The 25,536-nt window shown below is 39.2% G+C and overlaps 2 protein-coding genes and 1 pseudogene across 3 annotated transcripts in view; 1 reads left to right on the forward strand and 2 right to left on the reverse strand.

Annotated features, from left to right (window-relative positions):
* The window catches only part of NSD2 (nuclear receptor binding SET domain protein 2), a 93,956-nt gene extending 93,064 nt beyond the window's left edge, over positions 1-892 (reverse strand). The window contains exon 1 of the mRNA XM_015862556.2: positions 713-892. The gene's annotated coding sequence lies outside the window, so the exon portion shown is untranslated. The remainder of the gene's footprint in view (positions 1-712) is intronic.
* On the forward strand, positions 340-24,491 carry LETM1 (leucine zipper and EF-hand containing transmembrane protein 1). 2 transcript variants are annotated; one of them, XM_015862562.2, is made up of 14 exons: positions 340-498; positions 2,843-2,900; positions 3,870-4,326; positions 9,004-9,147; positions 10,062-10,199; positions 12,412-12,615; positions 13,031-13,150; positions 13,720-13,851; positions 14,926-15,105; positions 15,725-15,868; positions 16,981-17,115; positions 17,841-18,031; positions 19,185-19,341; positions 20,024-24,491. In XM_015862562.2, exons 1-14 carry the CDS (start codon positions 420-422, stop codon positions 20,171-20,173), a joined length of 2,289 nt encoding a protein of 762 aa, XP_015718048.1. In that variant the 5' UTR covers positions 340-419; the 3' UTR covers positions 20,174-24,491. The 2 variants fall into 2 exon arrangements, with proteins under 2 accessions (XP_015718048.1, XP_015718049.1); XM_015862563.2 differs by having other exon boundaries at positions 342-498; positions 19,203-19,341.
* On the reverse strand, positions 21,472-22,072 carry LOC116653384 (annotated as a pseudogene).
* Positions 24,492-25,536: the final 1,045 nt, after the last annotated feature.

Consider the following 25,536-nt stretch of genomic DNA (forward strand, 5'->3'; position numbering starts at 1 on the left):
GATCTCTGTGATCAAAGCAAAATGAATGGCACGATTTATGCTGTATTTGGTATAAGATGCTCACAGACCGGTGCTTGTGGAACAGCATCCACCCTGCATCCTACATCCATCACTAGCAAAGCACCGCTGCTGCCTGTTGCTTTAGGTACTATTTTAGCTCTAAAATATCCCAACTCAGGTACACATGCACTCAATAAAACGACTGAGCAGTAATTAGTTTTATCCTCAGCCACTGGGGCTGAGCGGCGTCTCCCCTCAACGAGAGCCCCGCCTCAGTGTCGCCCTCCCCCATAAGCGTCACTCCAGCTCCCGGCCCCCCAATAGAACTACGCTTCCCATCGTGCCCGGCCCCGCCGTGTGGGTGGTGCCATGCGGATGAACCGGCCGGGACACGAGCAGGCCGGCCGCCCAGCGCCAAGATGGCGTCCATGCTGCTCCAGAGCTGCGGCCGGCGGGCCTGCCGCCTGCCCCGAGCGCTGCGCCGCCAGGCCCCGCTAGGTGAGGCCTTGTGTCGCCGGAGGGGTGAGGAGGGAGCGAGGGATGGAGCGGGAGAGGCGCTTTGTGGGCTGAAAGGTCGCGGCCTGTGCTGAGGGCGGCTGTCTCGGTCGGGGGCTGAGGGCGAGCCGGGTGTGCCATGCTCGCTCCGCGGCCCTTACCGCCCCGTTGGCAGCTGTGGGGTGCTGCCCTTCACATCTCACCCTTCATTTCTTACCTTATGTTACAAAAGCGTTGTTCTTTCGATTTCATCCGAGTGTCTTTGAAGGAGGGGTGAAACAAAAAAGAAGCTTAGCCATACGCGGGATATGGTTTCTATTGCTGAGATAACTTGGCAGTTGAAATATCTCAGCGTGGTGCGGTTTAAGGACGTGGAGCAGCTGATGCCCTGTGACGTCCGTGAGCCTCGCGCCTGCTTTTTACGTCCAGGATCTGGAGCTGCGAGGGTTTAGCTGTGGTGTGAGAGCTCAGCTGGCGCTGCTTTCCTGCCTGTTACAAAGCTCATCCCGGAGGAAAACCTGTTTGCTTGAATACTGTGGAAAAATCGGATAGCTTTTGTGCTGTAGTGCTCTATGCTTGTGGTGTCTTCGGTACTTTTAATGGAGCGTTAATCCTTTGGTAATATGGTATTTTATAGCATCATTTTTTTTCATGGAAGCACTAAGGTTGGACAAGACCATTAAAGTAGTCCAGTCCAACCATCAACCCATCCCTACCGTGTCCCTCAGTCCCACATGTCCCCATTTCCTGAACATCTCCAGGCACAGAGACCCTGCCACTTCACTGAGCAGCCTGTTCCAGTGCCTTGTGTCTCTCAGACTGGTTTTTATGTGGTGTTTTGCTTTACTTACCTCATCTCCTTTGCTTTACATGTCAGCCATCTAAGATTAAAGTTAATCTAAGTTAAAGCTAAGTGCTTTTAAGAATCCTCAGTGTTCTTCCTGTACAGATCAAGCTGCTTACGCTTTGTAGGGACCTGCTTCCTGTCAGCAAACCTCTTATTACAATAACAGAACACAGCTATTCCACATTAAGGGCTTTCATTTTAATGTTTTACTACATTTAAAACTTTCCCATGGCATCTTTTCCATGAGGAATATGTCTACACATGTCTTTTGTGACACTTGTTTTCCTTACTTCCCAAGCAACTCATCCTATTTATATATAAATCCTATGTATATATATGTGGCCTATTTATATGGAAGTTACTTAAATTAACAGTGTTGATCATGGTGAGCTGTTTCCATCTTGCTTGGACACATTGCTGTCCTACCCCAGCAGCCAGAATCATGGACTTTGCTCTCTTCTGAAGAAAGTAGGTATTTCACTTCAGGGCTGGGTTGCTCCCAGGTACTGTGGTTTGAACACAGATTCAGTGTAACATATAGAGCTCTTGTAGTCAGAACTAGACAAGTTCCAATTAAGTTGTTCCCTAGAATGCTCCGGTGACATCCATATTTCCATGTGCCCATTTGGCAATGTGACAAGAGTTGTTGGAGTCAGCGTGTTTTCTTTTGTATGGTAACTATGGAGTTTTGTTCTTTGCCCTTTTCCTTGGAATTAATGAGTCCTAGCTGGAAGACAAAGTTAAATGAAAGCCTCTTGCCCTTGCTGAGTTTTATCGAAGAAACTTAAAACCAACTTTGATCTTTTCCATATCATCCCTCTTTGTTCTGTGAGCACCTGTGTGTCCTCTGCCAGTAGGACTCTCATTTTTAGAATCAGAATCACAGTGATTATTGAGAGTGTTCTTTGGTAGGTCAACTTCTCTTTTGTTTTCCCCCCCCTCTTCTTCCATCTGTGCTTTTTGATTCCCCTTCCTGATGCTGGAGATTCTCTCCCTGTAATAATTAAGCTGTGTTGCTGGGAAATGCTTTTGCCAGTCAGATTTGGTACTCAGGTATGACCATGTCTACTTCAGTTTCTTTTATTTGTTGTATTTTGTTGATGGAAAAGTTGACCAGTAACCTTGAAAACGGCTCTTACACCTCGCCATCTCTTGGAACTGACCAGAATTATTGTAGAAGCTGGTAATCCATCTGAGTCATTTAATACTGTGTTGTTACGGAATCATTCAAAAACAGCATTTGCTTTCAGTGAGGTTGCTCAGAGTTGCAGTTACTTGTCCAAAGCTCCTCTTTCTTGGATGTTTGAGATGAACAGTCATCCCAAGGTTGAATGTGCTTACTATAAAAATCTAATTGCTTAACAGCAGTTCGTTATGTTTTTATTGGTAGTGGCTTCTTAGTAAGACTAGTCTTTTAAAATCACATTTGTGTACAGTTCACTGTATGGATAAATGTATTTCTGAGTTTAGAATGAATGCTAATAGTTGGTGTTTTTCTAGGTAACTTGGGAGATCGCGCTTGTCTTAGTTGTACGTCCCTGAGGTTGGCAAACAAAATGTAAGTAAAAATGAAACCTTTTTTCAAAGCTGTACCAAACTCTTGGTTATTACACTATAACGAAACACTGGTTTCACTTCTGTACTCAAAATGTGAAAATACCAGCTATATCCTGTTACTGATAGATATAAGGAAGTCTGAGAATAATTCTCTTCACCTGCTTGTATGTGGGAGGAAGAAAGTGGCATCTTTTCCTTTTTTATCCACTTTCACTTTTCCTTTCCTTAAGATCTGAAAGGAATGGAGTATTATTTTTCTGTTCTTGCCTGATTCCAGGTGACATAGTGGCATATCCTGGGTTTCACGCATCCTTTCTCTGTGGAGTTTCATAGACTCTTATTTCAAGCTAGCTTTAATTGAATGATTAAAGTTATCAGTTAGGAACTTAATCACTGGAGCTGTATCTTGTTCAAACCAAGGCAGTGTACTGTACATTACAGCCTTGACTGAGGCTCATCGAGGAGATTATGGTCTCTTGCAAGTAAATCCAGTTGTTTTGTGCTCTTATGTCACGTAAGAAGCTGGATGAGAGAGTCCATTCTCTTTCAGACCTGTCTAACAAGGCATATTTATGGATATGAATTTTCTATTGCTTTTTCTTGGAATATTAAAATATGTTGGCTGGTTTATTTAGTCTGACTGTTCAGTAAACAGTGACCATTCCTCAGTTTAAGTTTCTATTTTATCATAAGGGTGTGTCTGATACAAAACATTGGTTTGTTTTGGGAATCTCTTCAGCTGAGTGCTGCTGTTAAAGTGATGTTGCTCCTTAAAATAAAATAAACTGATGCCAGCACACAACCCGGATCCAAAGCAGGGGACTCCAGTAATACCAGTACTGAGGAGAGCTTAGAAGGAAGCCCTGTGTCCAACAACTTATAGTGAAAGTGTATTTATATATATATATTTCTCAAATGGTGCACCAAACATTGTTAGTTTTTGAATGCTCTTTCTTCTTTTCTTTTGAAGGACTGTACACTTTAAATATTGCACTAGTGTCGCTCCTGTTTACTCATACTCCAAAAAAGATCACTACTGTTGCTGGACTAAAGGATCGGAACGAACGTACTTTACTCTTATGAGCCCTTCTGGCTCATGGACTGCCCTGGCAGCCATGGGTGTTTTAGGACCCAAGTATCTTCCAGTTAGGTGGTGGCATTCTTCGCGTTCTCTTCAAGATGACTCCATAGTTGAAAAGTCCCTGAAGTCCTTAAAGGACAAAAACAAGAAGTTGGAAGAAGGTGGTCCTGTATATAGTCCAACAGAAGTGGAAGTTGTGAAAAAATCTATTGGACAGAGGATTGTGGATGAGCTGAAGCACTATTACCACGGTTTTCGATTACTCTGGATTGACACAAAAATAGCTGCAAGGATGCTTTGGAGAATACTGCATGGAAATACTCTGTCACGTCGAGAAAGGAGACAGGTACTGAGTAAATTCCAATTTCATTTTGGTATCCTTATTGACTGCTCCACTTATTTAACCCAAAGTAATTCCTTTTGTTGTGTTTTGTTCTGAGAGTTTAAATGACTTTGATTCCCAGCTGTTTTAAGTCTTGCTCCCTGGTATAGCTCTTTGAACCTGCCATTAAAACTACACAATACGTTGTTTAGAAATGTGACTATTCTGTTTCTAAATGATGCATGAGCATCTTTTCTTGCTGTGTGTCCGGAGGAAGAAAAAAGTTGGAGATAAATTTATTTGCTAGATAGAAAAGGAGATTTTTCTGTGTTGGCTTGTGAGCAGCAACAGTGGTTTCTTTTCATGTTTACTCAGGTAACTGGATTGGAACACAGTTACTTTCTCTATTTTGCCTAGTTAGCTGGAAAGATGGAAGCAAAACGCTTCTAGCAAAGGTTGGTTTGTGCTCATTTGGTTTTAAAAGCAAAACTGAAAAAAAGAAAGTAAAGTAGAAGATGTGGTTTAACTTCATGGCTAATATTGAGATATCATAGAAACATAGAATTACCCAGGTTGGAAAAGACCTTGTGGATAATCAAGTCCAACTGCAGCCTAACCAGAACCCTAACTCAAAACCCAACACTAAATCATATCCCTGAGCACCACATCCAAACGGCTCTTAAACACAACCAGGAATGGCGATTCTGTTTAAGTTATATCATATATGTGAGATATATATGTGAGATAATCCTACTCCAAACAGATAACTTGTGAGAAGCCTTTGTTGTATGCTTCTGTTTTTCCATGTTCCATGCAGCTTTTACAGTCTCTGGAACTATGTAAAAATGACTGATAATTATTAAAAAGCTTTAAAGAATTTTGGAGTAGGGGAAAACTGGATGCGTTTGGTATTCAAGTTCACCAGGTCATTGGTAATGTATGAAAGGCACTAATTTAGTTCTCGTTTGGCTGCTTTTTGTAAACGATATATGCAAACAGCGTATACAGATAATCAAATCTCTTCTTTTAAAGCACAAAACACTTCATCTATCATTGAAAAAACTGCAGTGGATGAGATGTTGGAGTATTAAACGTGCCTGTATTCTGGCAGCAGGATGGTTGGTGCCTCTGGTAATGAAGTGTAAACATCTGCAGATTGTACACTGCAAAGGCAATGTGTTAGATTTACATCTGCATGTCTAAAAATGTTCCTAAAGCTTCAAATATATGAATGCTTTAATGATTTATTGATAAGCTTAGTGGCGTAATCGAGTAGTTTCATGGATAATTAGAAAACAGTGAACTATGCAGAAGTGTTTCTTGTATATCCACCAGATCAGACAAATGACAGGAGGGCATGTGTAGCAGTTTTCATCATTTATTATGTTCGGGCTCTCTCTGCGGCAGCAGTGGTTGATGGCATTTGGTTTCAGCATCTTCACACTACTTATTTTTGTTCTAGTCTTTAATGCTGGTGTGACAGTGTATTTGACAGCTGAGCCAGCTGAAGCGTTGCTCAGCAATAAATATAAAAGTGTATGCTGACATAAGATAGGGGATTATGTAGTGCCAAGACAGAGCAGCTGAGGAGAGCAGGGGAAATGAGGACAACAGGACCTTGGGAAGTTCTTGTTCAGAGCTCTGCAGTACCAGGAAGACCAGGCAAAACCAGTTAATTCACAAAAGCCATCCATAAGGCAGGATTGGAATCACTGGCTTTTCTACCCAATTCAGATCTGCTGAGCCATACTTCTGAGAAATTACACAGACAGGAAAAAGAGAAATCCCGCACAAGTATTTCTGCTGAAAGATGAGAAGCCTGTACTAGAAGGCTTGAACCTTTAGGAGCAGTGTGTTATCTTTGGATCAGTATGCGCTATCCAGTCAATAGAGGAATTTATTCACTACATTCCTCTTCAGTGCTGTCGTGCAGCAAGTGTAGCGCTGTCTTTCTCACAGTTGTGTAGTTGTTTGGCCTTCCTGAATTTGATTTATTTATTGCAGATGAGAGCTTCCACTGTTGATTGTCTTATTTAAAATTAAATAGAAGTTACTTGCATGGATAGAAGTTGGTTTTTACGTTGATAAAACTTCTCTAATGATGAAATCTAAGGGCAGTCCAGTGTGCAAATTGTAGGAACAAATAACTCTGAGAACTATAGCTGTTACATTCTCCATCTCAAAGTTTCATATGGAGGTAGAGATGTCCTGACTCTGGAATGGAAGAGTTGTGGTAGGCCTTGAACACAAGTCAGGGAAGAGCAAACAGGTCTACAGCTGAACAAAACTCTTTGCACGTGCTTCTTAGAAGCCTTATGTAGGTTTGTTTCAGCACAGGTTTTTATTGCTTTTAAATCAGATCGTCCCTTAAGTTCACAGAATCACACAGAATGACCCGGGTTGGAAGGGACCTCAAGGATCATGTAGTTCCAAACCCCCTGATGATTGGTTTTTAAGAGGTCTTAAATCTTTGATGCCAGCTTTGTAAGAGTTGTGCCTGAAATTCTTAGTATTTCAAGTATATACTGCTTTAAATGTAATGAGCCATGTATGAACCAACAGTCCTAGAAAAAACTTATCTTTACTCAGACTGACAAATGAGTTATTTCTGCTTGCCTTTTCCTTCCTCTTTGGAGGCAATAATGGAAAGATATCTGAGTAATCTAACCACATTAACAAGCAATTGCAGCGTGGTTAATGCAAGGGAGCTATTGCTTATGTAAACCAAAACTGAGTTACAAAATTCTGCTTGTACAATTGCTGGCAGGCTTTAGATTGAACAGCATCACTTATGTACACTTAGGAGATAAGTCAGGAAATACTTAATGTGTAAAATACTATCTGACTGGTTTAAAACTATTATCTCTAAGCGATGCTTTTTGCAGCAGGGAAGTTCAGGGCATTGAATGCTACAGAATTTGTTGCAAATATTATTGTCTTTGCCTTCTGTCCTGCAGAGAAGTAAAGAGCTGAGTGCTGCAGTACATGGGCTTGTAGCAGTAGATACGGAGCAATCACAGGTTCTTCATGCTGCTGCCAAGCAATGTCTGGAATCACTCACCATTGTATTTGGTTTCTTTGCTGAGCTCTTAGTGCAGGCCTGTGATTTATGTAAGCTGATCCAGGACTGTGCTGCTGCAGCCTGGCTTGGTGCTTAAATGCAAGTTCACCCCCTTGACTACTCCATCCACTTTTGTTTTTCACTGTTCTGCATCGTGTGTGTGTGTGTTTATGGGTTAGTTTTAGCTGGACCAGGTGTGTGCCTTCGCACTGTGCCTGCTGGTGCACATTTAATATAGCAGGTTAACTTAATCTGGTTGTAAAACTGCTTCCTTAGGTTGGATTTCATCCTGCATGAGTATCTGCAGTGCCTGAAAATAGAGTGGGTAGAAATAGGAGCAGTATATTGTATTCTGTGTATTTTTGAAGTCTTTTTTTCCTGGGAAAATGTCAATTCTTCTGAACTTTCTTACATCCTTTTGAACTCTCTGGTTGTCATTTATCTGCTATTGTTGGAGTGAATGGAAATGCCTTGGAGTCTATAAACAATGGACAAAGGTTCCTTGCTGGGAAACTGCTTTCTTTTTTTAATATTCAAATTAAAATGCCGGCCTTTGCATCTGCAAAGCTTGTGCTCAAACTGCATATAATCCATCTGGATGGTTTTATGCTGAGAAAAATGGATTAAAGCTGTATTGGTTTTGTTCTGTAGCAACATGCAGCCTGTTGCCCTTGGTGTTTGAGTTGGTACAAGCTGTGGGGAGGGGATGCAGGCAGAAACACATATTTACTTGTGCGCTTGCATTTCTGTTGCTGCTTTTTGCCAGTCATAACTGTGTTTATTAAGGCACTGTGGTGACTGACAGTGCTGGGGCAGTTGTGCACTTCTGGCCTTCGTTCTCTGATGTAGAAACTGACATTATTCCCAGGAACTGGTTATTTACGTTATAAAACGAGATTAGTCAGGCAGCAAACTCTTCCAATATAAACCAAATTATTAAGCTTCAGAGTTGTAAAAGTTGGATTATAGACTGTACAGCCTAATACATACAGTTGTGGGTGCACACAAATCAAAAGGGTGTTATTTATTTCAGGCCATTTGCAGTTTAGTAACTAATGCATCTGCCTGCTGCAGAGGGTTACTGCTCCAGAAAAGCCATGATTTAAAAACAACAACAACAACAAAAATCCCTCTACAAAGCAGAGCTCATTACCCTGGATTTAAATGTATGTAACAATTGTTAGAAGGCAGAGGGGAGGAGTCTTTCATTTTACTCTTGATTACTCAGTCCGCAGCAGCTCATGCATGTCAGAAGTGGTGGAGCCCAAATAAAGATGAATAAAAGAGGTTAAGCAGCTTTAACAACAACAAATGACCACCTCCTGTTTTCAGGTGCTTTTAAGAGGTTTAAATGAGATAGTTGCTCATTAATCCTATTGAGACACAGTGAAGGTCTTGAAATGCTTTCTATGGTATTGAGAACTGGTGACTCTGTGCTCTGTAGCATACAGTAACTATAAGAAAAATATACCAGAAATTGACTGACTTCTTCACATTCTTACTTTTTTTGTTATTTTCTATTTCTTTTCTAACAAATACATATCTGCACGTGCTAGTGGTAAGGCAGCTGAGAACATCAAATGTTTTAAAATAAAAAGATGAAACTTTGCTAATCTGTACATTTATTTTATATCTTCCAGTTCCTTCGAATATGTGCTGATCTCTTCCGCCTGGTTCCTTTCCTTGTTTTTCTTGTTGTCCCATTTATGGAGTTTCTGCTTCCAGTAGCTCTGAAGTTGTTCCCTAACATGCTTCCGTCTACGTTTGAGACTAAGTCTAAAAAGGTGAGTCTGAATTTGTGATCCAGGAAAATGATTGGAAAAACTTAAGTTTATGTAGTTGCAAGAAGATATGGCAACTTACATTCAATTGATATTGAGCTGTTCTAATGATGTGTAAAGCTTTACGTTGCTGTATAAAGTCATATTATACTATTACTAAATAAACGTATTTTTAAGCCAAAGTATAACTTTACATGAGTTATCAAGAGATAGGGAATGGGAAAATCTGCATGGGCATTATTGGTAGCTGTGCATTTCAGTGAGCTTCAGCAGTCAGGATTTTAAAGTAAGTTGTTTCAATATTTGCTGAATAGTGTTTCAGTTTTGTGTTTTGTTAATATATAGGGAAGAGAAAATTGTTAAATATAAACAGCAAAAAAGCTGCTTATTTTTTGAAGTGGGAACTAATGCTCAAAAGTTACTTATAAGCAACTAAACTTGCTATGTGTTCTGTTAAGACTGAGAGGGATTTTAATGCTGATCACTCCAAATGATCTAGTATAGACCTAACTGTTCTGAGTACTTATTTTATTCTAGTATTTGACCTAAATAATGTTTTAGCTGCATCCAGCACTTATTTTAGGTCATTATCAAAGATGACTATAATCAAAGTATCGTTGAATGTTTTTCTCTATCTTCATGCTGTTTTGATGGGTTCATGTCAGCAGTAGCAGGTGATGCCTTAAGATATACTTCCCTGTTGGCATTGCACCTTCAGCTTTGCGGAGCTGCTTGGCCTTTCTTTCAGAGTGATGTGGTGATCTTTGTGTACGTGTCTTCTTGTGATATCTGTTACAGCAGAAGTTCAGAAGCAAACAACTTGTTTCAGGGTTTAAAGTCGTCATATTTTAGTACAGATATTTCTGGGTAAAACCTAAAAACCAACTTTTTTTTTTTTCCTTTCTTGTTATTAACAGGAGGAAAGATTGAAGAAACAACTGAGAGTAAAGCTTGAATTAGCTAAATTCCTTCAAGATACAATTGAGGAGATGGCCTTAAAAAATAAGGCAGCCAAAGGAAATGTTACAAAAGATTTTTCAACATTCTTTCAAAAGGTAATTGTCCTTTTTTAAAGCGTTTTTCTTTGTTTGTTCCAACCCCCTGCTATAAGCAGCCACATCTCCCTTTAGACCAGGTTACTCAAAGCTCCAACCTGGCCTTGAATGCTTCCAGAGAAAGGGGCGTTCTTTTCTTGTTTTCTCTTTGTTCATTAGTTAATTCAGACATCGAAAAGATAACAAGTATTGATAGTTCATGCAGTTTTTGGCTTGTTTTTATGAACATTGGATATAAAATGTGGGAAAAAAAATCATTTCTTAATTACCTGATTAAAACTCTGTGGGGGAAGTGTAAAATTTGCTGCCCCTCCCCCCCTCCTTTTTTTTATATATATTAAATCCTGAGTATAAAAATGTTAGAAGAACAGTTTCTGTGCTGCTGAAATCCTTCATGATAATGACTAGAACTTGGGATTTTGGTGATATGCTTGGTACAGAATTTCTCTATTAGCAAGCAGTTGCTGGAAAAAAGATTGAACGTCAGATATCTGCCTCCAAAACTGACTCTCTTTAGGTTGTTAAGTGTTTCACTGAGAGGTAAGTTATTCTCTGGGGAGATGAAGAATACCTTCCTAAATCTTATCAGCATAGGATTCATCTCTATCCACGCGCATTTCTGGTTTCTGTAGTCATGGGGCCATCAAGACAATAACCAACTGCTGCTGCCAGATGCTGAGAGTTTTAAGCACTGAAAAAGGCACAAAACTCCAGGTATTTTAGACCTGGGCTTTTCAAGCTTTCCTGACAATGAAGTTTTTAGAAGGTGAGGCGGTAAGTTGATGGCAGCAAATTGTATTGCCTTAGATAATGGTAGTGCTGTTGAAAGGTTGTGCAAGTATCTGCTTGCAAAGGACAGGTACTTGCAAACTTATTTGCAGTCATTTGTTTCTCTTCTTTTTCATGTGCAGAAGATCTCAATTGGTTAGTTGCCATGACTAGTAGCTGAAGCATGCCTCTACTCCTTATGTCTGTGGACTCCAGGGATCACGCCACTGCTGTGATTCATATTTGGAGCATTTCATTTTCATCTGAACCAGCTACTAAGAATTTAAATTCAAAGTTTGGTTTCTATGGAAATTAACGTATATCACTCCATCTTTGCTAGGGGGAGTTCCACCTTCTTGTGATGACTAAAAAGTAGCTTCAGGATCTGCTTTCTGTATGTGTGGGTGTGTTTTTTGTGACCGTAGCTTTCTCATTTGTGCCACAGAGATGAACCTTATTGATGTCATTTCACTGTAATAAGAAATACAGAAGAAAGGTGAAATGTTTCCCCACCTTTCTGCTGTTCTTTTATGCTGCTTCTGCAGTGAAGTATTTGCCAGAAGCCATGAATTACAGTCATAACATGTTTCCTTTAGAATTCCAGAACTTGCCTGCCTGGCTTTGGAACTCATGATGAAGTTTGTGTCAACTCTTAGGTTTTCTTCCTTTTCTGTACAATCATAGGATCATTTGAATTGGAAAGGACCCCTTAAAGGCCATCTAGTCCAACCCCCTACAATGAACAGGGACACTTACAGCTCCATGGTGCTCAGTGCCCCATCCAGCCTGACCTTGAGCATCTCCAGGGATAGGTGCATCCATCACCTCCCTGGAAAGAAGAGAGATGGTAGATGAAGAAACTAGTTTTCTTCTGTCTAATCTAAATCTCCTCTCTTTTAGTATGGAGCAAATGCAGTTCTGGAGAGAGCTTAGGGTAGGTGAAAATTAGTGTTTCATAGGGACACAAAGGTCGCAGAAGTTTTGCCATTTGAAATCAGCGAGCTTCTTGGTGTATCTTCAGAGAGAGGTACTTCCAATGCACTTTTATATTTACTAAGTATGGTGCCATGAAGCACAGTTGCCTGTGTGACTTCTGTAGCTACTATTTATCCTCTCAGATATTGAGTTATCTCAAGGCAGTGCCAGTTCAGAGAGAGCTACTCATTAGTGTACACATGCATCTAGTTGTTAGCTTTAATGGGTTTTATTAAGCCATGTGTATTATATTTTGCTGTTGGAAACTGTTATAATATCATCAATAACGTTCTTTTGCCTTTTATAGCAAAAAAGTACCTTATGAAACAAAAATTCTTCCATAACTTCCTTATATCCTCTTTCCTATTAGTAGAACTGGTGCAAAGTACCTGACGAGTGAGAACAGTTTTTACTGCTCAATTGTGAGATTTGTTTTGAAAAGCTTTTTGTATCTCTGCTTTTCTTACAGATCAGGGAGACTGGTGAAAGACCCAGTAATGAGGAGATCCTGAGGTTCTCAAAACTATTTGAAGATGAATTGACTCTGGACAATCTAACCAGGCCTCAGTTGGTGGCACTTTGTAAACTACTGGAACTTCAGTCAATTGGGACAAATAACTTTCTCCGCTTCCAGCTGACTATGAGGTTGAGAACTATAAAAGCAGATGACAAAGTGAGTCATTCTAGATATGTATTGGTTAATAATGTTTTTGTGTAAGAAGAGAAAAGTGTGTATATATAGTTTTTCTAGGCATTTTCCTCTTGAAATAAGGAGACACGTCATCAAAATCTTCTCTCCTTAATTATAAAGAATAAGCCTGCCCTTTTTATCCACCACTGAATTGCAGTGAAATTAATCATATAACAAAGAAGAGCGTTTCTACAGAGCTATCATTTGTGAAGGAACAAATGAGAACTTGGGGAGAGCTTTGACTGCAGTGGAACTTTGGTGCTGTTTTGTGAAGGGGAGGCCACTTTGTGTTACCACAGCAGCCTCTAGTGGGCAGTTCTGAAAATACAGACTTCTGAGTGTACGTTGGTGATTCTTCAGATTTAAGCAGTTATGTACTGAAGTTTGCTTTGTGCAGATGATTGCTGAAGAAGGAGTTGACAGTCTGACTGTTAAAGAGCTGCAGGCAGCGTGTCGTGCACGAGGAATGAGAGCCCTTGGTGTGACAGAAGAGCGTCTCAAGGAACAGCTTAAACAGGTACGTTCTTGCAAGGCTGTATACACAGGCTTAATTTGAATAGCTGTGATTTTTGTTATCGTTCTGATGAAATCATTTTGCTTTACTCTCATTGAAGACTTGGCTAAAATAATCTTTTTAATAAGCATTTGTGATGTGTTCCCTGTAACAACATAATAGTGGTAGACTTCTGGTTTTTAGGTGGCTCGTGATGTTTTGATGATGATGTTTAAACATATTCAAAATGTTTTCAGTTATGCCTCTTTGTCTTGTTAATTATTTCTGTTAATCCATAAAGTATGTTTTTCCTGGTAAATCTTGGAGAAAAGAAATCTTATCTTTTGGTTACCTGATTCAGAAGAAAATACGTATGAAGCAAAATATTCTGTTCTTCTTCAGGTGCTTCTTTAATGCAATCACTGTATTTCTTTACTGTTACAGCCTGTAGTTCCTGTGTTAGGATATTTGTCAATAACTAGAGGTTAAAAAAGAATCAGTGTTTGCACTTTTTTTGTATGCATGTGTTAATTTGTAAGAAGAAAAAGACTTCCAAAAGCTGAAGGCATCTGTTTTATGTGTTTCATTTACAGTGGCTAGATCTGCACTTGAACCAGGAAATCCCTACTTCATTGCTCATTTTATCCAGAGCCATGTATCTTCCAGACACGCTTTCTCCAGCTGATCAGCTCAAAACAACACTTCAGACACTGCCAGAGAGCGTTGTAAGTGTGATTTATACAATCTGTAACTAACTTGCAGTACAATCACTGAATGTCTGAGAGGTTTACATGGATGATGTTAAAACATGGAAATGGGCTGTGGATGGGTTTGATCAGGCAAACGAAAGGCAGTATTTTGTTACATGGGGTAGACAGTAGTAGTGTAGGAAGGTACAGCATATGCTTCTTATTCCTAGTTATGCTGTTGGCAATACAAAGCTGCAGAGGTGGAATGTTCACAGGCTCTATACTGCTATGCTAATTATGTTTAATAAGAGATGGAAGTGAAGTTTGAATTACTCTGGATTTTTTGCTTTTTGTTTCACCAGATCTTTTCTGAGTTATTTTTCCAGTGTTACTGTTCAGGCCTTTGGTTTGTGGAAGAAAGATCTACTGAAATAAATCATTTTCACTTGTGGATTTGGGTGTTTTTTTTAATGGGAGGTCTTTCTTTTCTATCATAATGGAGGTAGTTCTCACTTAAATGTTGAAATTAGTACTAGTCTGTTTCTTATAATTCAGAAACAGAACATTTCATAGCGTTTCCAGATGTATTTATTGGAGTACCACATTAAAAAATATAACAAACTAAAGAACCATATTTCTTGGCTTATCTTATTTATAAAAACTGTATTTTATTCAGTGTTAGGCTCAGCTAGCAGTTGTGCACATTTAACATCTTAATTTAGTTCCTCAACATAGAGGCCAGAAACCAAACTTACATAGGACATAGACAGGATTAGAAACTGCAAATTAGAAATGGCAAAAGCAAAACTTGTAATCCAGACAAGTTTGAAAAATACATTAAATTCAGTGTTTTACGATGAATATCTTCATGTTGTGTATTGGAAAAAAAAGTGTTGGTGCTCTTGAGAGAATGAAGAAAACATTACATTTTCAGAATGGAAAATACCTATTTTCAAAGAGAATTTTTCTGAAAAATGAAAAAATAAGACAACTTTTTTGCAATTTTAGCTGTATCCATTAGCATTCCTATACTACCTGTCTCAATATTTGAACTTTTTTGCATTGTATCAACATACGGGGACTTTTATATACTTCTTGCATTACTTTTAGGCAAAAGAAGCTCAGGTCAAAGTGGCAGAAGTTGAAGGTGAAAAAGTAGATAACAAAGCACGACTGGAAGCAACACTTCAGGAGGAAGAAGCCATCAGAAAAGAAAATGAAGAAAAAGAGATGGAAAGAATAACTGAAGCTGCAGAGAAAGCCAAAGAAACTCTTCAAGTTCCAGCCATGGTAAGTTCTGTTCTCAGCTGCTGATAAATAAATGTTAGCAGTATAAATTAGCATGTTGTCTCTGTTTTGGGTGCTGTCTGTAAGAAACCAGACTTCAAATCCACTTACAGAAAATGGGGGAAAGTACTAAAACAAGATGCAGTAAAGGAGGGTTCAGTGTGAAACCCTGCTGCCTGTCTTCAATATCTCTGATTCCTCTTAATCGGAGTGATAAAACTTTCTAAAACTATCAAAAGTGTTTGAGGTTTGTGTTCATTTTGTTTTTTAATTTTTGGGTGTGTTTTCTTGCATTTTCCTTAGTGTAAATTATGATTGTCCTTACCTATTATCTCTTCTCTTTTTTCCATTAGTCAGGTAGTATCATTGGTCTAATGCTTGAGCATAAATGCTGCTGGCCTGGCTTATTACATGCATTAAGCTTTATGTGCTCACCTGCACGGTCCATTAAGTGCAGTTGGGCATTTTAGTATGAAACCACTGAAAGTTTGTAATGTTATCATTAAAATGTCTGTGTCTCCTTTGGCAGTTACTTGTATTTTAAGAAAACATTCTTTGCTGGTGCTAATACAGGTAATGGTGTCTTTGTTTTAATTAAACTTCTTGCATCTGTAAAATTTAGAAAGAAGTGGAATCAGCAGTAGATCTTGAACCAGCGGTTCTGCAAGCTAAAGAAAGTCAGGTGGCCATAGACAGCAAACAAGAGCTGGCAAAAGCAGATATGGAAACACTGAAAGATACAGCACCCGTACTAGAAGGCATTAAGGTAATTTGACTGTAAACTCTTAATCACCAATGCAATAACTGAAATTGGCATGTAAAAAAAAAATCAGTATCTCCTTTGTCTGTATTTATTTGTTTAATAAACAGGTTCTACTGGTAACAACATAATTTGAGGAGCACTGAAAGATTGTTCAAGGTTGAATAATTTAGGGAACTAAACATTTTGCTTCAGACTTTTTTTTTTCCACATTAGTATGCCATGTTGTCTGTTGCAAGAGGGGAAGGGGTGAATATTAGACCACTGACTTCTTGACATTGTTTTATTTGTGGCAGAGGAATTCTTCAAACAGAGCTACTTCTGGTTGTTGAGTTGTTTTGTGGGGTGAGGGTTTTTACACTTAAAATCAGAAACAAGGCTGTTGTCTGTATAGGTAGAAGTATACTGGAACTGAGTTGTTAAAGGAGCTGAATGTAGTCTGTGAAGTTCAGTGTTTGTTTCTTAGAAGTATATTGTCCTTCATTTGTTTCATTGCATTCTTCTTTATACGTCTTTCAGTGCTGTGCTTATATGACTGTTCAGAGCTTTTTCCTTCAGAACAAAAGCTGGTATCTGGGTAGGATTTATGCTGTGCATTAGCTGGATCTGCTGTCATGGGATTTTAGCTTTTTTTTTTTTTTTATGAATCATTTTTGAAATTGTATTTTTGTTGTATTCTGTTGGGGGGAGGGAGGGTTCAGTTTTATTATTGTTTCAACTCAACAACCTGAACTTCGCTCTTCTAAATCTTCTGTGTGATATTTCCTGTATATGATGTCTGAGTCATTTCTCAGTTATTCAGGTTTTCCATTCAGCAGAGAAGGAGGTAGAACATGGGTTGTTTTTTTTAATGAGACAGCTACGTACAGGATTTCAAATAGCCAAAACCCATGTAATGAATCATAGTACCTAATCTTGTTACTAACGTGCTTAAAAAGTATTATGGCAAGCTAATTCTCGTAGTATTTGTGATCTCTGTGTGAGCTTCAGAATGCCAGTCTATAGTGCGTTGATTCTGAACATGGATGAAGAATCTGAAGCATGTCCTTTCTATCTTGTGGTTTTTAGGAAAATGACATACATGTCTCTCACTACTTTGCATGTATTTTCTGTTACAGGGTGAGGAAATAACGAAGGAGGAGATTGACATGCTGAGTGATGCTTGTAACAAGCTGCAGGAACAGAAGAAAGCACTAACAAAGGAAAAGGAGGAGCTTGAGGAATTGAAGGGTGATATCCAGGAGTATAATGAAGTGAGATTTCTTAACTACTACTAATAAAATCTGTGTTCAGTTTTAGCATAAATGACCCATGTAGTTAAAGATGATCTTACTTGGATGTCTGTTAGCTTGTATTTGATAGCTGAGTTTTGTACTGCCTTGGAGGACAGTGCAGGGCTTTAGGCTTTAAACACATTTAACAAGTAGTTAAAATCATTGGGGTAGTTCTCTTCAGAAGAGAGTCCTGTTCTTACTCTTATTCCCTATGTGACCAGACTAACAAGTTTTGAACATGTTGCAGTTCTTTCTTACAAACTTAAGGCATCTAAAATATTGACGTGAAGTTAATTTAGAAGAATTGTGTTCAGTCTCTTGAAGGTTGTGTCTGAGTGCTGAAATGGGCTGCCCAGGGAGGTGGTGGAGTCACTGTCTGTGAAGGTGTTCAAGGAATGTTTAGGTGTGTTGAGGGATGTGGTTTAGTGAGAACTATTGGTGATAGGCAGATGGTTGGACTGGATGATCTTGGAGGTCTTTTCCAACCTTGGTGATTCTGTGAGTGTGGAAAATTTTAAAGAATTTATGAAAATGACTACAGTGTTAAGAACTGGTTCTAATTTCACTTGGGCTTTATATGTCTTTTCATTTAGATTTCATTTACAAAGGGCACCTCTCTTGAAATGCTCATCTCGTAGGCTAGGCTGCAGCATCACTGAGAATTCAGACTTACAAAAACTTTTCTTCCTGACCATTTCTTTTAGGATTTGCAAGAAATAAAGGAACTTTCTAAAGCTGGCCAGGAAGAAGTAGTGGAAGAATCAAAGGCGAGCAAGCGACTGACCAAAAGAGTGAACCGGATGATTGGACAGATAGACAAGATTATTAATGAGTTAGAGACAAATCAAAGGACGGTGGATGTAAAGCTTGACAGAGGTGGTAGTTCTCCTGCTGGGTAAGTGACTTGGGAGCACTGAATGTTTTTCTTCTTTCTGAAATATGTTAGATATGGTTGAAATAAGAGTGAAAAAGTAATGGGTATGATTTGCTTAGATGTTAACCTGATGGTATGATATGTTTGACAGCCTGATTTTCAGAACTCCATCTTTTTCATGTAGGTCTAATGATGCTGCAGGTGAAATCACACCTTCAGTTGTGCTACTAAGGCCATGAGTTTGCCATGTGTCATTAATTGAAAGAGTATGCAACAGTTTGAACATACTTTTGTTCTGCTTCAGTAGTGAACATATGGGGGGAAAAATGGCAATAAATTCCATTTTGTCAGGTGTAAGGAGATGACTCTTTGAAGAGAGATGTGAGTACATTTAAAGGAAATAATTTTACATGGATCATTTCTGAAGACTTAGTTATGATAAGAGACCTAGATGAAATCTAACAATTTTCATTTCAAGTGTAATTTATGAAGACCTGTAGAAGTGTTGATGTCACTGGTGGGTCTTTCAAGCAATTGTGTTCCACAGTCATATGTTACGCATTATGAGTACTGAGATGCAGATAAACTGTGACAGAATTTTTCAATCTGCATTTGTAAATGCAGTATTCATCTAGTTTGTTTGCTTCTCAGCTTCCAAAAAACATAACCCAAACAAAAATAAGGATTTTCTTTCAGTTCCATCCAAACTGTCTTCTTCCAGTCCCCAGGGAAGCAGTCATTCGTTTCTGATTTAGAATGAGATTGAGGAGGCCACGTGAAAGGTGCTGCAGGGAGTTGTTAAATCAAAACCATCCTAATTCGTAAATTAAAAATAAAATACAGCAACTGTTTGCACTAAATGTTGTCGTACTTAATGTTATGAATGACTTTGGGAGGAACACTAAATTTGTAGGAGCCTGATAGTAGTGAGTGGCAGCACTGTCCATGGCTGGGGTTTGGAGCTAGGTGGTCTTAAAGGTCACTTCCAGCCCATGCCATTCAAGGATTTCTGTAACTAAAAATGATTAAATTAAACTTTTCTCAGTTTTTTTGCATTCTGTTCAGGATTGTTAATGATTGTTTAATGTTTTACAAGTTACCTGCAACATAGTGACTTTCACTGCTTGTTTTTTGTGACTTTTACTCCTTTGGAGTAACTGTTTGCCATATACAGATTGTGCTTCCTCTCTAGGGAGAATCTCATCAGTATTGCTGAGCTAATTAATGCAATGAAACAAATCCAGAAGATTCCAGAGGAGAAACTAACGAGGATTGCAGAGGCATTAGATGAAAACAAAGATGGCAAAATTGATATAGATAATGTTGTTAAGGTAAGTCTGGACTATTTGAAGAAAATAAGCTTAGGCATTCTTTTAATGTTGTGCCTGTGACAATCATGACTTAAATTCATATCAATTCATATCACTGTTTTTTTGCAAGGATTTAAAGCTGTAGGTATTTCATGCATGTGTAAAGGTGTGTGTGTATACACATATATGATAAATACTATTTATAAAATATGAGGATGGAAAGGAGTTTTGAAAGAACTACTTTATATGTTAAGACTTCAGTAATACTATAGATGTATACCTTAAATATTAGATTATGACATATTTCCTATGGTTGAAAGGCATCAGACCATTGTCTTACTTTTTAGTTTTGTTGTGACTGAGCTCAGATCATGTATGTTTTGGAGTTACCAGCTGCTACTTCTACTGCTAGATAATTTGGCCATTCTGTTCATTTCTGCTCCTTTTGAAGTAATGTCTTAATGCTTTTGAGAGACATTTTATACTAGGTGACTATTGAATTCCTTATGTGATACTGTACTTTCATATGTCTCTTCTTAGCCTGCTTTGGTCTTTTTTTTCTCATTTTGCAGTTTTCTCAGGTTGTCCCCTGCGTTCTTCTTTGTTTTCTTGCTTCTTTTCTATTGTAGTGATGTCCTGAAACTTAAAAATATTTTAAAATATTTTTAAAAAATATTGTAAATTTCATTCACTCCTTTTGTAGGTAGTAGAATTGATAGACAAAGAAGATGTTGATATTGGCACCAGCCAGGTTGCTGAGATTATGGCACTGCTTCAGAAGGAAGAAAAACTGGAAGAAAAGGAGAAAGCAAAGGAAAAGCATGATAAAGAAGCCGCAGAAGTAAAGAATTAAGCTTCAGAATCTGAAGCAAAGCCCAACTGTAACCAAAACTGTGTATATCTTTGTGTCTAATGGCTACATATTACTGGAGCTTTTGTGATTATGGAAAGTGTTTTGAGCTGATACTAGTAATAAATTATAGATATGTTTTCTGATATATGGAATGAAATTTCCGTTCATCAAAGAAGTGATTTATTGTCATTCCATACAGATGAAAACAAAATATGCTGCTTCAGCAGTGTTCCTGTCCACAAAAATCATGTATTTGCACTCATTGTTGTGGTACAGTGATCCAAAAGTGTTTCTAATTTATTTACTTTCACCGTTACATGGGGCCCAACCTTGCTGTGCTTCTACCTTCTAGCTTTTGCAGAATTTAATACAAAAATTTCCTTCTGTCACAATATCACATTTTTTGTAACCTGTTAGTGAAGATTCTGTGGCTTCAGTAGTAGCTCTTCAGATTGAGCTTTATTTAAGCTGAATATCACCGAGCCGTTGCCTCACTGACAGAGAATGTGACATTCTAATCACTTACAAATTCGTTTTCTTTTGAAGGGAAAATGGGATTAATTTTTCCCTAGAACTGAAACTTCCCATGAAGTTTGTTTCTTACGGGTGCCTTAAACTAAGACCAGGGAGTAGAACATTTCACTTCTACTCAGAGTTCCATGAACTATTAAAGCATTGGAATCACAGGAGCCTTTCACGTAGTTTCAGAACAGATGACGTGTTTGTCTAAATAGCAAAATGAAATTAACTGCAAGGGGAAAAATGCCAGTTGTGATCTCTTCACATGTATTTTTTAAAAATGCAGTTATGGAGGCATGTTTGTTGTTCAAATGACAATTACTTACGCCATAACTAATTCTTACCTCTCGGTTGTCATCTCAGGTGTAACATCACTAACCAAGTACATTCAAAGTACTTACATACTGTCATCTGGCTGTGCAGTCAGCAAGTGATGCCTGAAATTGGCAGTGTCTTGATTGCAACTTTGGCTTTCTAATTAACTGATTGAGTCTTTTGACTCAGTACTGACAGTAGGTCAAAGTTTACTCATTAATGTCTGTTCTTAGTAGTAATTTTTTAAGATTTAAAACTAATATGCCACCTGTAGGATCTTCATAATTCCTGATAGCCTGAACTTCCCTGATTCTTACAATTGGGAATTATTTGTAAAAATGCATTTGAAGTTAGTGGAACAAAGAAACGTTTGGGTGGTCTCAGAGCCTTGAGTAATTATGGTATCATAGAAGGGCTTGAGTTGGAAGGGACCTCAAAGACCATCCAGTTCCAGCCTCCTGCTGTGGACTGGTTGTCCCCTACCAGATCAGGCTGGCCAAGACCCATCCAACCAGGCTTTAAACAGAGTTTGTTTTGGATCTGGTAATAATCCTTTAATGGAGTTGAAACATCCAATGTAGGAGATTTGGTATACAGTGACTCCCTGTACTGAAACACCAAAGCTTTGGTACAGTCCTGGAAGTCCATCTGCCATGGCAGTTTTAACAATAAAGTCACCAGATCCCTGGAGCTGCTGCTCAGCAGCACCTTTTAGATAGCTGTAGGTAACAAAGTTTGCCCAAAGGCTAATGGATATTCTAAGCATTGGGATGTTACTCCTGTGGCTCTAGCTGAAGCCAGATTTGACAACAACTTTTTCCAGAATTGTTTCTCCACTTTGGGCGTGAGAATCCCTTTTCATTAAAAGCAGCGTTTAGAAGCCTGTATTTGAAAATACTAAATAACATTTGACAAGTGGCCATGCCAGAAGCTGAAAAATCCTTGCTCCCTGGGGACTCACAAAAGGCGGTAGATCATACCTTAGTACTGCTGATCCACCCGGCTCTGTTTGAACAAGGCAGCAGCTCCATCTGCTCTGTGGCCATCTTGGAGATAATGGACCATTGCATTTAGTTGTTTCCAAAGCAGGATGTACAGTATGTATAATACAGCTCTAGAAAACAGGGTCAGCGTTTAAGTATGTATTGGATTAATATTCTCTGCATTTTGAAGGGTTGCTTACAGTAAGCGATGTGACTGATCTCCCTGAGAATTACTGTAATCATAGAATTATTTGAGTGGAAGGGACCTTTAAAGGCCATCTTGTCCAACTCCTCTACACTGATCAGAGGCAGCTACAGCTTGAGCAGGTGCTCAGAGCCCAATCCATCCTGACCTTGAGTCTCTCTGGGGATGGGGGAATCCACCACCTCTCTGGGCAGCCCTTGCTGGTGCTTCGCTGCCCTTGTGGGGAAGAAAAAGTGCAACAAACCACCATGTTTATTTCAATCTAAATCTCCCCACTTTTAGTTTGAAGCCTTTTCCCCTCTTCCTGTCACAGCAGACCCTACTAAAGAGTCTGTTACCTTCTTATTTAGATGATGCATGTGCTGCTGTCAGATCTCCCTGGAGCCCCTCCAAGCTGAAGAGCCTCAGCTCTCAGTTGTCTCTTAGGGGAGGTGTTCCATGCCTTGAAACGTCATTATTTTATATAAAATTGCTTTGACAAAACTGGCATTTCAAATTGAAACAAACTTCTCAATTCATGTACCTCTCACCAAACAAGTCATTCTCTTTCCTATAAAATAGGATTTACTTGGAGATTTCAGCATGGAATTTTGAAGGTTGGACTTCACTAGATGCATTTTAAGGCTAAAAATTTTTTATAGCTGAAAATGTATGAAGAAAATTCATGCCAAAATGCAATTTCAAACCTCTTACGTTGTATAAATTAACAGATTGGAATTAATGGACTTTGAAGTGCACTAAGTTTTCCATGTGCGTATTTTCCATGTGTAAGCAGCGTGTAACAGTCTTACTTAACATTCCTGAGATGTCATCAAGTTATTCTAACTCAAGTGGTCTGCTAGCTTTCATTGCAGTAGCGAAAGCTGAAGAGTGGTGTGGACTTGAATGCATACAAGTTTAAACAGGGAAGCAGCAGAATAAGCTGTTTTCAAAGCTTTACGGATTTAAGTCTCATGCAGCTTTAATTCACCTGGTGTGACGTTAGCGGGGTGTTCAGGTGCTTAGGACACACTGTTGCTTGTCTTGTCCCGTGTTTGCCATTCACTTAAATTTGCTGTGGATTAAGTAAGAAGGGAGCCATAAGCAGCCAGTTCTTTTATAGACACAAATGTCAGTTTTCCCCTGTTATCTAAAGATTTGATGCGCTCATTAACCACAGTGGCGCGTTTTGCAGGACACCTCTCTTCTCACGCTCTGATGTTGCAAGTAGGCAAACCCGTGACGTCGAGGCTTTAATGGCCATTCTGCAAGCTTAAAAAGCTTAGGAAGCTCTTGGTGGCTGATGCTCACCTGGTTTTGAACCTTCACAAACAGCTCCGTGCAGCCGAGTCAGGCAGTGTGAGCAGGTCGGTGCACTGGCTTCAGGTAACCTGCTTTGTCTTTCATGTTGACCAAAAGCCCAGAAGCCACAGTACTTTCAGAGAAAGGATGACTTCCAAGTGTACAGTAACCGGTCAGAACTTATTCCTGAATGAATATTTAACCAGGAGATGTAAATATTTGTTAAAATAATTAAGAGATGTATGAGATTTGTGTGACGTTGTTACTTAACGCGGGGCAAAACCTCTTAAGCTCAGAGTTGGGTTATCAGTAAAGCCATTGCTGGAGTTGTTTGAGATTCACATGGGGTCAGAGTTTGATTATAATCTGTCCAAAGGAAGAAATGAATAAAAAAGTGATAAGAAAAGTTTAAAACAGTAGCAAGAGGGAAGTAAAGTATGATTTCCTCCCCCATCAAAACGGGTTGTAGGACCTATTTTATTGAAGCATTGATTTCCAACTGGTGTCATCTCAAAAAATGGCTTTTACTGTGATTTCAGTAAGTCTGCGTGTACATTAACTACCAGAAAACCAACCTAATAGGTGGTTTGTCAGCAGGACTGCATGCGGATTGAGACAGCTCTCTTGACAAGGCGATGTATTGCACTGCAGGCTTTGTCTGGGGGAAGATGTTGTACCTTTTTATACAACTCCGGAATACTTCTTGAACTTATTGTCTGCCTACCTTCCTAATCGTATGAACTTTAGCTTCTTCAGCATGTATTTAAATCCTTTCAGATTGATGATAGGAAATTATTGGGGTATATTTAATTAAAAGAATGATCCAAGATTCTGTTCTTTATATGTATTCCAAAGTTTACTTTTGGGTTTATGGATTTCAGCCCACGTTAAAAATTGTCTGTGCTCTGAGCATACCGGTCCTATGTTTGCCATAATGCAATATAAAGTTTTTAAGTTAATAATTGGAGCTTGTGTCCTTTGTTTAGTTTTAATAAATGTATCATTTTGAAGCCTGCTCTGTCCATTACTTTTTCTTTCCGTTGCTTTCCATTGGTCAGAATTGGCTGTTGCTCACGTGAGATGGTCGGTGATGAGCTGAGTACTGTAACTAAAACCATTATACCGCATGGTTTCCCTGGCTGAGGGACCTTGCTTTTCTCATTGCACATATATTGAAAAGTGTTTCTGGTATTTTCTCGAATGAATTCTCGATTCCGATGCAAACAGGAGGATGTTTGTAGTCTGTTTCTAATTCCCCGTCCTCTGTGCTCACTTCCATTTTGTGTATTACTGGATATAAATCTTTCTCAGTAGTCAAATACCCTTCGCAGGTCGGAATTCTTTGGGGGCTCATTAGCATGTACGGTTTCACATGTGCCAAACCTTCTGTGGTTTTCAAACATCGGCTTCTCTCATCTGACTGGCGTAAAAGATTTCTGCTATGCAAGAGATGGATCTAATTCAGATTTGCCTCTTTCCGTCTAGTATTTCTCTCTATGTATATTGGCAGAGCCGGCCCCTCCGTGAATGGCCTGATTTATGGCTCAGTGAGTGCTGCAGCCAGCAGTTCAAGATGTCAAATCTCCTGTGCGTGTTGGGAGCGGCTGTGGATTCTCCCTCCCCTGCTTTATGTCTTGGCTCCATTGCGAGAGCGAGCAAAGAAGCTTCCTCCTCGTGTTTTCTAACCATGTTTTCAGAGCCTTGGTTAAGCCAGGTCTTCAGAACCTGTCCCATGGAGAGCTTCTGTGAAGAGTGCCATCCTTTCAAGTCTCATGTGTTTATATCACCAGGAGCTGCATGTGCCCCATCATAAGCCGCAATGCATTAGCGGGGAGCTATACTCTTAAGCTTCATCTTCAAAAGCTGGAGTGACATGGAGAGGGGAGGCACACACACCTGTGAGTAGTACGTAAACCACTCGAGTCACCCTTTTCATCTAGAAAATTCTTTGTACCCATCCTGTCTATAAGATCCTTTTGGCTGCTTTGGATTTGGATCTGCGAGCTCAAGAAATAGGCGGTGAATGAGCTGCAGCTGCGGGGTTCGGCCGCTGGGTGGAG

The sequence above is a fragment of the Coturnix japonica genome, chromosome 4, assembly GCF_001577835.2.
Source record: "Coturnix japonica isolate 7356 chromosome 4, Coturnix japonica 2.1, whole genome shotgun sequence".
NCBI classification, from domain to species: Eukaryota; Metazoa; Chordata; class Aves; order Galliformes; family Phasianidae; genus Coturnix; species Coturnix japonica.